Below are 11,501 nucleotides of genomic sequence, written 5' to 3'. Positions count from 1 at the left end.
ATTAAGAAATTTCCATCACAAATCAGTGCAGAATTCAGCAGAAATGTAACGTGTCTCTTTCAATAATAATATGAAACCTGCACCGATGCGCCTGTCTGTTGACTGTGCATAACGTCTGTGCAGATGCTCAGCTTTATAAGCATTAACAGGTGACACCAAGTATTCAAAAGTTTTGCAGGACTGCAAATGATTAAAAAAAATCTCTAACCACAGTGCAAAATAGATCATGTGGGTCTGTGGGTGTGCACCCTTATAAAATCTAGTTTGCTGACTGTATATTAATGATTGTACACACACACCCATGTAGGTCATAAAACAGAAAATGGTCTGATAGGAGTTCAGACTCGGCCCCTGCTTCAGGTGCAGCTGCACATAAAAAGGAGCAGCAGGCAGCGTCTGCATCTGCAGATCTGGTCTCAGCACTCGGTATGTTCACCTGTGATACACCTGTGATATACCCGTGATACTCTTGTCTTTGTGTTTATCAAAGATTTTAATTTAAAACCTGTCTTTTTATTCTTCAGGACCTGCAGTTTCTCCTGGTAACGCAGCAAAATGTACGGACACAACCAAGGTAAACACGACTCTTTTAGCTCGCCCCCTCAATCATCACCTTGAACTTACAGCTGATTCCTCATTTCTCCTTTGTTTTAGGCCCACCTGGTTACCCGAACTATCCTCCGCAGGGGGGTTGCCCTCCGCAGGGGGGTTACCCTCCACAGGGTTGTCCTCCAGGGACTGTCCCACCAACCTGTCCTCCTCAGCACCATGGGCCACATGGAGGACACGGACATGGGCACGGACCTGGTTCTGGTTGTTGTCAAGGCCAAGGATCCTGCCAAGGGCACGGGCACGGACATGGACATGGACACGGACATGGACATGGACATGGACATGGACACAAGGACAAGAAAAAGGACAAGAAAAAGGACAAACATAAGCACAAGCACGGTCACAAGCATGGCCACTGTCACAAGAAAGGAAAGGACAGCCACGGGGTAAGACTGATTGCACCGAACCAGAAATTCAAAGTGTGACATATAACATGAGAAATTTTTACAACACAACCAAATTGTGGACTTGCAACTCACAGGAAAACACAGAAATGTATTTTTCATAGTGTTTTTGCAAAACTTGCAAGACCTGCTTAAAATGCTAGATAAACTTTGACAAACTGAGCTTCTCGTGAGTTTTGATGAATAACACGACTCATGTTGTCTGTTGTAGTCTTCCAGCAGCTCCTGCAGCAGCGACTCCGACTAGATGGACAAAACCCGGAAACCTTCATGCTCCTGTCTCATCATCTTGAGCTTTAACACAGTTTTGCTTAAAAAAAAAAATCAGTCCAGCTTTTGTCAGAAAATAATAATAATCTAAACTTTGATGGATACCAAATTAATCATCTGTCAAGTTACTTTAGATCATTGTGAGCTTTAACAAGCATTATTTTATCCAGTGTTTGTCAGCAAAGAAATAAAAGTGATTTCAGTGCCTGGTCAGTTTTTTTTTTTTTAAATTAATCTCACCCTGTCTTGTTTTTATACAATACCCCATATCCCTTTGTTTTTTTTATTGGTTTTGTTTGACCATATAACCAAACTTTATTTACCCAGGTGACTGAACTCATTTGATCAGCCACACCTTGCTCACAGCGGTGCTCCACACCCTGAAACTGCCACTGTTGTGACTCTTATCTCATGATAGCTTTTGCAAATCAGCTGTTTACATGGAAAAGTTCACAGACCTGCTGCCTCTTGTTTTTGCATGTAGAAATGTTACTGAAAGGTGCACACTCACTCTGTGGTGAAGATGAATTCATTCTTTATTTAAGCAGAAAAACTGCTTAATGTAAATATAATTTGAAGTTTAACACACAAAGTATTAGCAGAAAAAACCCCAAATTGATTCCACCTTAATGTGCTTATTTTTTTTCTTGTTGCAAAGATAACTGTGTGTACAGTACACCCAGGGCTACTTTGATATTTAAATCATATTTTTAAAGTTGTTCGTATAGTTGGTTTGCAAAGATATGTCTTTAAAGGAGCCTCAGTAGATAAAACTCAAGCCAATGCTAGGAATACTTTGTCTCTATCCTCAAAATTCAATTTGTTTCTCACGACAGCGTTGCTCTGGGTGCTCACAGGTTAATAATTAAGGATTTATTATGTCTGGAAAATATACTCAGACTTGTGGGTTTTACTGTGCTTTCTCATGAATAAGGGGCTGACCAATTTTAGCTTTTGTTTGTTTTATTTTATTAAATTCACTTGTGTTTTGTTGATGGGTCATGTCGCCATGAGTTATAATGCGGAGATGTTGGTTTAAACAAACAAATAATGAGTATTTATTTGGTGTTAAGCAAAAAAATCTATGAAGCAGGAATGCACAGACTGAAAACAGGGAAACCAACAGTGATTTGGTGAAGAGCAACGGGTAGGCCAGACTACGTGGACACAGGGAGTGAAGTAAACAGTAAACAACTGATAACAACAGGAGGGAGGAGGGAAAAGGAATCTAGATGCCAAAAAACACCTAATGTTTGGCATAAAACAGCAAATAAACCAAACAGCAACTGACACTAAAGAGTTAGAGACAGGAAAGCTCAACATAACTAGAGTGGTAATAAAATCAAAACCAGAGCCAGAAACAAAACCCTGGAACTACGACACATGATATCAGACATGCAAAAATTCACTTAGCTTGTTTAAAGCACACAAAAGCAGACAAAGAGGCAGATTATCGGGTTCCAACAAAGGAGAGGCAGGTATTACTCACAAAAAATACTTACTTGTGCAAACCCAGCACTTTTGGACAAAGCAGTTCTCCAGTGACTTTATTAATAAAGAGACCTCATTGATGCGTCATTTCGGGTGAACATCAATGAGGGTGAACATTTTCCTTATTAATGAATTATCTGAATTAAAAAAAACCTTTTTATATATTTTAGTTGCTTTAAGTCAAATTTTTTGCTTTTTTCTGGTTTATTGAAGGTGCAGAATCATGTTTGAGTTCAGGCTCAATGCTTCTGCATATAAAATCAATTTGGTGCGTAATATAAGTTTTTAGTACCACATGTTACCCATTCCAGCTGTGGAGAGACTAGCACATCTGTATTTCTTTACTAGAATGTTCTCTGTGTTTCTCTTAATCTGGGCCTTTGAGTCTGTAATAAATATGTGTGTCATCTTCAGTCGCCAGCAGGTGGCGGTGTGGCACAAACACACCGCGGAGAGACGCTCTGGCGTCACCGACACCCACCAATCAGCGGGAGCTCATCCCCGCTTCCAGGAAGTAAACGTAGAAACCCGAGGCTGTAGAGGTTCTGCTATTGACCCCGCGGCACAGGTCAAAAATCATCATGCCCCTGACGGTCCTGACGTCTGCGTACAGGTACGAGCCTCACCTGGGAGGTGCAGCCGGCTTGTTTTTCCTCTGGCACATTTAAATGACCGTCTCTGCTCATAAACGAGCTATGGACGGCACAAGTAGATACATTAAAGTGACCCAGCAGGTTTGTTCACCAATATAAGGCTGTCAGCTGATTTCCTGCACTCACCTGTTGGGACTGGTTGTGTGTTTGTAGCTGTGGTATCTGCTGCCATCATCATCGCGGTGTAAGTTGAACCAGTTAATTCAGATCTGCTTATTAACCGTCATCAATACTCCGTGTGTTTGCTGTTTCCTCCAGACTGAGGTCCCTCTGCAGGCTGCAGCGAATCCAGGCTCACATGGTGAGAAGTTGTAGCAGCAGCATGGTCCACTGCCTCCTCTGATTATTTCACTCACATCAGACATGCGCAGGAACACAGCTTCCTTGCTGAGTTTACTACATCTTTCTTCTGGTTCATGTTGGAAACACTGGGGGTTACTGGAGTACTAAATCATAAATAAACCAGTGAGGGAACTGGATCAATAAGTAATGGCATTGGTATCAATAAAACCTTATCAGTTTTAATCATTAGTCATACCTATCAGTAACCTTCATACATTGACTCTTCCCTCTATTAAAGTGATGATGGCCTTTAGCTTGGCTCGTTTAAAGGGGAGAACCATAAGTTTGCAGGATAAGCTGGAGGGAAGGTGGAAGAGAAAAATTTGTTTTGATGTCATTGAGTTTAAAAAAAACTTAAACTGAGTAACAACACAACACAAACAAGTATCTGCTGGCAAAAACGAGGAGAACCAACTGCTGAAGGGTGTACAGGTTTCAGCCTTCAAAGGAAAATCACCCAGAGTAATTTTTTTAAGCAACAAGAAAAAAATATAGGGCCAGCAAAAACAAAAGGTCATCGCTTTAAATCCCAGCCATCCCCAAATCACATCCAAGCTGAGTTTAAGGTAACAGCAGCAAGTTGAGCTGCACTATGGGTTCATAGCTGTACTGAACTTCTCTAAAATCAGAGCCAAGTACTGCTGTCAGTCTGGGGTCCATAACCTGTTAAGAGGCTGTGCAGCAGAATCTGCAGGGTCGAACCAACTGCGCCGTCCTGATTTGTTTAAATGATTGATTGAGGATCAGAGTAGAGCCACTACTCCTCCACACTATAAGGATTTGAAGAGTGTTGGTTATCAGGGAGACTCCTGGATCCCCAACATTTGGTTGTACTGCTTCCTCATTACCTGGATGAGTGGATGTTGAAATGTGTTTGTTTTTCAGTGTTTTTGAGATATTTCTATAGAGGTTTCCTGTCTCTGTTCTACATCAGATGTCGAGTCATGCAGAACCGGAGGTTCTCCTGGAAAAAGTGGGCAGAGCCGGTGTGATCACCATGAACAGACCCAAAGTCCTGAATGCCCTCAACCTTACCATGATCCGGCAAATCTACCCCCAGCTCAAGGTATGTAGTATCAAAATCTGGTATGTGACGAATTAAAAGAAAAATCTTGACCTTTCCTTGTCCTCGCACCACCAGGTCCTGAGCGATCAAAGAGGGGCTCAGTGAGCTGATTTTTGTTGAGATGTTTGAAATTTCCTGTCACCTAAACTCCTAAAACAGAACAGTTACTCCGTTGATACTTACTCCTCTTCCATAGATGCTAAAGTACCGCAACCACTTCTTTATATCTACAGCATGAACAACTCACAGGGATGAAAAGGAAAAAAGAATGAAATGAGGCTATCAGCGGGCTGTGGGATGTCATTATTTCCTTATTATGGAGCAAATATCTCCATGATGTCAGTCTCAAACTGAGAATGTGGAAGCTGGGCAGTTTGGGGACAGTCTGAAAAAGCAAAGCTGAGATGGTTTGGACATGTGCAGAGGAGGATAGTAGATATATTGGACAAATGATGTTTAATAAAGAGCTGAAAGACGGGAAGAAAAGTGGAAGACTTCAAAGGAGATTCATGGATGTAGTGAAGGAGGTGGTCATGTGGGACAGAGGAGGATGGTAGGGAGAGGATGAGATGGAGGCAGATAACACACTGCAGCAACCCCTAAAGGAAGTAACAAAAGAAGAAGTAGTGTTCATCCTTCCAGTAGCATTCCAGAAACTTGGATGAACAAGTACTGAAAAGCACACTGAGCACAGGATTTTTCTTTTCCTTTCATTTTTTACCGATGTGTTGTTCGACATTGTGAAAGATCTGTCAGGTTTACCTGTCCAGAAGATGTTTGGTTGTATTTTTGTACAAAGACCCCTTTTCACACTTTTTAAACCACAGATGTAGCTGCTCATGCAGTCTCTAAAACTTAATAACGATAACTTTAAGGCAGGTTTCTGAATAAAGGAAGATTTCCTATAAACAAAAACTGTGTTTTGCCTTGGTTGGGAATCTAGAAATGGGAAAGTGACAACGAGACGGACATCGTGATCATTAAAGGAGCAGGCGACAAAGCTTTTTGTGCAGGTGGAGACATTAGAGGTAAGCAAGCTGCCTTCAAGATTCAGGTATCAGTTTCAGATGAGTTTTTATGTTGACCTGTGTGACCGATTACTGTTTTTATCTTCTTTTTTTCCCTCTCAGCTGTAACAGAAGCCGGGAAGGTCGGAGACTCTCTTGCCCAGGACTTCTTTCGTGAGGAATATATTCTAAACAATGCTATTGGTATGCATTTTATTTTATTTTATGTATGTATGTATTTATTTATTTTTTTTAATATAAATGTTACCTGTCGGTTTTCGTTCACTTATCCAAACACATTGTTCTTATACATTTTATTTCTTCTTTCAAGGATCATACCGGAAGCCATATATTGCCCTTATTGATGGCATAACAATGGGAGGGGTGAGTTTGAGTTTTTATCCTGTATTATAAAGTTCAGGATGGATACTGTTTGCCATTACTGGCATGAATTCTAGGCATGAAAAACATTTTTATTTTTTTTTGCATGAAATGTTATGTGAAAGTCTGCCAGTAGGTGTCAGTGGAGATTTATCTGCTGCTGTTACCTGCTGCCAGTGGCAAGGTGGCCTCTGATTGGATGAAATGTAAAGTGACAAATCATTGTTACTGCCACTGGTCTTTCCCTCCAGGTGTCAGATTTTGGTGGAATATGAACTGGTACTTTTAGTGTAGTGTCATACATGCAGAGCTGCACACATGCACGTTTATCTGCTGTGTAACTTTTCAACTCACCTGGTTACAGGAGATGCTGTGAGGCTTGAATCTCTGATGTGACCTTGATGGTGATGTCACTCCTGAGGTGTCACCGAGGTCACTCGCTGCAGCCAGTATCCCACTGGCTCATTAGTCATCACGACCTTGTCTGTGTGCATATGTGTGGGCGTGCTTTGCTACTGTTGTAAGGACCAGTTTAGGTCTGAAACGACTGGTGAAAGGGCATTAAGGCTTCACATATTTAGGGGGAAGTTTGATAATTAGGAGTTAGTTTTATCATTAAAGGAGGCCTGTTATTAATTACAGTATATTGATGGTACCAGGTAGCAAGAGTTCATATTCATGCAACTGTGTTTGCATTTTGAAAGTGTAGTGGTTAACACATTCACCTTGCAAGCAGAAGATCCAGGTTGGAGGCTGGGAAGTACCTACAGTACAGAAGTACAGCGCTTCTCTGTAAATATAAGTAGTAGTGGATCCTCAAAGTGGAACAAGGGTTAATTGGACTTTGGTCTGGCCCCTTTGGTGCTTTTGTTAGCCTCTCCCCCAGTAAGCTAGCTTTGTTCTGATCGGCTACCCCTCATAATCGGTAGGTTTAAATAAGGGTGGAGTTTCTTGGCCTGAAATGAAAATATTAAATCCATCTTACATCATACACAGGCAAGACTTAAAAAAACCTTTCAAGACAGAACATTTAGAGCATTAGTTTCACAGAGCTTACTTATACCCACACAAACCTCATTTTCTGAAATTTGAAACTGGTTCTACCATCCAAAATAACACAACAGACCCACTCTGAGGTGAGGTTAGGGTTAGGGAATGCATTATGTCAGTGATCCCAGTTACATTGGGAGTGAAAACAGATTACAGTCATGGATAACGGGAGACATAACAAGCAGAGAAAATGTGCTGGTGTTTGTCTTGTCGGTCTTTCCAGAATTTATACAACAAACACTCGTTCAGTCAGATTCATCAGACGTTAAACAGCATTTAATTTTGGATCGAGAACTTTATTGTTGTTATGAACATAAAACCTCATTAGCATGAAAAGAAAAGCTGCTAAAGGAGAGTTAACAACAAGAATCAAATCACTGGAAGAGCAACGTCGAATAAAACTGTGGGAGCGGAAGACATCTTAGTCCTGTCTGCAACTACAGATGTAATGCAGAGTTTCAGTGGACCTTGAGATGGGACTGACCTGCCCAAACTCCTCCTTTTAGCTCTGCTTTGGTCAAAACCATCTGGAAAACATTTGGTTTTGACTTCAACAAGTAGATGCTCAGCCTTTCTGCAGGTTTTTTCTACTAATCCCCCCCCCCCCCCCTTTTTTTTTTTCTTTTCCTGTGGTGTCCCACAGGGCTCAGACCTGAGTCCCCTCTTATTCATTTTATATCTGCTGTCTTTGGGACAGGAAATTTAATATTAGCACTTATTTGCTGCTGATATCCAGTTTTTCACCTGAGAAATGTTATTAAATTGAGATTTATAGTTTCTGTTGAAGAGCTCAGTAAATCTGCCCTAAATCACCTCAGTAGCTCCAACAGACGGTCCCCTGATTTGCTCATGTCCCTTCACTGGCTCACTAGATTACTTGGTTCCAGTTTAAAATCCTCAGCTTTACACACAGAGCATTGAACAGTCTTTGTCTAAATGTTTCTTTTTCTTTTACCCACTTTCTAAATTTATCATTATCTCAGATAATTTTCTGTAAAGCACTTTTATAAACTACATAAATAAATATTGCTTGTGTTGTAGAGAGTATTGGTGTTAATGTATGTTTGGGGGCCTTGCACCCCGGAACCTTCAGAGGTTTTTCAGGGTTTTCCCCATCAGAATGTTATGTGGGAAATAGGTTCCTGTATGTGTTGTGGCTAACTGTGGATGTTTCCGAAAGTGGTCAGTAAACAACCTGAAAGTGGCCCCTGAGTTTCCGAGCATTATTATGTTGAAGTTATAACACCTTGCTTCCACTTTTATGGAGTACATTTTACAGGAAGATGAATCCTCAGAGCTGTGAACCAGAAATCATCTTGTTTCCTGGCTTGCTCTGTGTTTAGACAGCCACGATGATGATGATGTTATCCAAGACTGACAGAAGCTGTAATTTGTGTGTCAGAACAACAGCATGAAGTAAAATGCTGGATGGATCTCATGTGTCCTGCATTGTGTGGTTTTTGGAAGTCAGCTCTGGTCATCAGCCCATCAAAAACTGTGATGTTTGTTGAATCATGTGATTTCCACACAGAGAAATCACTTCTATGTGATGAGTTATGTCTCTGGAACTAAAGCGATTTGAAGTCGACCTCTTCAACGTGTCACGTCAGCACTGAGGCGACACTAATGTCAGAGCAAACCATCCTGAGGGTGGTTGCTGTTTAATGTGCATAACTGGATGGAAAGGGGCAGCTCTATATAAGGACAAGTCCAAGAGGCCCCTGTTCCCAGATCTGCTCCAAGCTCGGGGCAGAACCCCCACAAAGAACGGATTTTCTTATTACATTAACGATAACAAACCACCAGAGAGTAAAAGGCAGGTCAGATAGCAGTCAGAGACAAACTGTTTGATTATCCCATCACATCTCGCGCACATCAGTTGACGCTCACCTTGTTTAAAATCCACTGAATTAAGGTCTGTGAATGCTCCTTATTAATCCACCGTGCTTTGTTAGAGCAGACACTGCGTCCCTGTCCTTCTGTGCTTGCACTTCAGATTTCAAACATTTACATAGTGAGAACACTCTGTATTTAAGATTGCTCGTAAAGGGGAATGCTGCCCGTTTGATAGATATTTGCCTAGAGCTGCATGACTCTGATCTCTGTCTCCTTGGAGTAAAGAGTTCCTGTTTACATTTTTCCTGATAGCCTCATGAGAGGAGTGCCTACAAGGTTTTTAATCTCTGTTTTAAGGTTTTCGTTTTCCATCCAGAGCCTGTGCAGTTGTTTTAAAGGGGAATTCTGTGAGTGAGAGCGATGTGGAAAGTAACTCAACTGTTGTTTCCAAACAGACATCTGTCACTTGGTGTGTAAGTAACAGACTTTCCACTTTCACTCACAGTCTCACCTACTGATTTCTGATTATGCAAAGCCAAATTTGTGTGACAACTACGTCATAATAACCCAGATATCCTAAAGAGGGCTTCAGGAATGCCTCCACAATCAGCACTCTAAGCTTCACCAGCCAAGTTGTAAATTTTTAAGTTGTAAACATGCTCGTCTGCTGACAAATTGGCGTTGTTTACAGGAGGATCTGGAGACATGTTCTTATAAGGCTCTACACCAGGGCTTCACAGTATTCCACTACTTTTATGGTGAAACTCGAGTAATGTGATTAAACGGCCCCTTGTTCCACAGGCTGCTTTCAGCCATCCTTCTTTTTCTCATTTGTCTTTCTCTTTCTTCTTAAAAGAAGGTTATTTTCAGGTTATGTTATTTCTGCACTTTGGCTGAATTTGATACCGTGATTTACTCGATACATCAATCTTATAGTTAAAGGTCATGCCGCTCTACATGACTCATCTGGTTTCTAAAAATAGATGCAGATGAGAGGAGCACTTGCTCGTTTGTTGAAATGTAAATTCAATTTTTTTTGTAATTACATTTGTAACAAACATCAACATGGAAACAGTGAAACCAAAGAGCTTCACACAGGTTAAGCAAACAAACACAAACCCCAAAGAAAGGAGGTCTGGAATGAGATGAAGAGAGAGGTACACTGTAAAATCTAACTTGTTGTTTCAACTTAAAAATATCAGGTACAGGGCTGCCTTAAAATTTTAAGTTAAGTCAAGAAATAGAGTTTGTTCTTATAACACAACCAATTGTTATCTTAATGAAAAATCACATGTTGTCTAAACTTTCGTCTTAGTTTAGTTGACTGAGATTTGTTAGTCAGTTCAACTCCTTTAATTGTCATCTTTACTTGGGAAAACCCTTTCAGCTAAATTAAAATAATCTGTTGTTTAAACTCTTGTCCTAGTTCAGTTGACTTGGGTTTTTTAGTTAATTCAAATACTTTAGTAGTTCTTTTAACTTAGGAATCTATTTTAGCTTAACTAACATAATCTGTTAGCTAAGTTGATTTAAGTTTATTAATTAACTGAGCTCCTTAAGGTAGCTGAGTGAACTTGTAAATCAGTTTCATTTTAATTATCAGAGTTGATTGACTGGATGTAAAGAAAAATGTGTATTAAACATCTTAAGTTTTTTTTTTTTTTTTTTGTTTTTTTAGCTTTCTAACATCCATTTCAGCAAAACTACCTGTTAGGTTTATCTTAGATCTCAGGTTTAAATATCTACATTCCTTTAAATTAATTTTCTGTTGTTTACAGAAAAAAAAATAAACCCCCACAGATTCCATTAAAGTCTATCTGATCATTTCATACAGAAAGTTTGTTTTAAGAACATGACAAGACAATTACTCATGAGCACCCAACATTCACCATTTATTGTGCCATCTTAGTCATCTGAGAAACAGAAAAATCAGTGACGTAGCTCATCAGGCTCACAATCCATCAAAACTCAAAGGCTGCTCCCTGTGAAACAATAAATTTGAACTTGGTCTTGAGCCCAGTTTGGGTGAAGATTAAATTCTGACCAATACTCTAGGAGCAGTAGTGATTCTTGTGAAGTAACAACATAAAGTCTGCATTAATGTAATGTATCAACGGAACACTTGCTATTTTAGAAAAGTTATTCTTTACATTTGCAAACTTTTTAAACTTCACTGTGCTCAGTCACACCTGTTAGCATAAAACTTGAAATATTAAAATAGTACAAAACCTTTGATAAGTGACAGTAAAGATCAGTTTATAACAACTAAGACATCAAACTCTTGTATTTGTCTTCGTTTACAATTGCAACAAATTCCACAGAACCAATATCTCTGAAAATGAGTGCATGCTTCTGAAACATTTGATAATATGAATATTTCAGAAACATC

General features: G+C 40.0%; 2 protein-coding genes across 3 annotated transcripts in view; both read left to right on the top strand.

The window, feature by feature from the left end:
- The first annotated feature begins 277 nt into the window (after nucleotides 1-277).
- LOC102082836 (proline, histidine and glycine-rich protein 1) lies at nucleotides 278-1,496 on the top strand. The gene is made up of 4 exons (XM_005464028.4): nucleotides 278-426; nucleotides 525-574; nucleotides 655-998; nucleotides 1,228-1,496. The coding sequence occupies exons 2-4, from the start codon at nucleotides 556-558 to the stop codon at nucleotides 1,261-1,263; spliced, it is 399 nt and encodes a 132-aa protein (XP_005464085.1). The 5' UTR covers nucleotides 278-426; nucleotides 525-555; the 3' UTR covers nucleotides 1,264-1,496.
- Nucleotides 1,497-3,240: 1,744 nt separating this feature from the next.
- hibch (3-hydroxyisobutyryl-CoA hydrolase) overlaps nucleotides 3,241-11,501 on the top strand; it is a 31,298-nt gene continuing 23,037 nt past the window's right edge. The window contains exons 1-6 of one of the 2 annotated variants that reach the window (XM_005464029.4): nucleotides 3,241-3,390; nucleotides 3,689-3,731; nucleotides 4,707-4,838; nucleotides 5,782-5,866; nucleotides 5,969-6,049; nucleotides 6,177-6,229. In XM_005464029.4, the coding sequence (XP_005464086.1) occupies nucleotides 3,359-3,390; nucleotides 3,689-3,731; nucleotides 4,707-4,838; nucleotides 5,782-5,866; nucleotides 5,969-6,049; nucleotides 6,177-6,229 (426 nt within the window). In that variant the 5' untranslated portion in view covers nucleotides 3,241-3,358. The other variant, XM_019353130.2, reaches the window with a different exon arrangement.

The sequence above is a fragment of the Oreochromis niloticus genome, linkage group LG16, assembly GCF_001858045.2.
Source record: "Oreochromis niloticus isolate F11D_XX linkage group LG16, O_niloticus_UMD_NMBU, whole genome shotgun sequence".
In the NCBI taxonomy this organism is placed as follows: domain Eukaryota; kingdom Metazoa; phylum Chordata; class Actinopteri; order Cichliformes; family Cichlidae; genus Oreochromis; species Oreochromis niloticus.
The sequence above is the reverse complement of the archived record's forward strand: the minus strand, read 5'-3'. Positions and strand labels throughout refer to the sequence as shown.

Bases quoted from the DNA above. Each gene is read 5' to 3' on its own strand.
- LOC102082836 (XM_005464028.4), top strand. The intron at 999-1,227 runs GTAAGACTGATT...TGTCTGTTGTAG, and splicing joins AAGGAAAGGACAGCCACGGG to TCTTCCAGCAGCTCCTGCAG.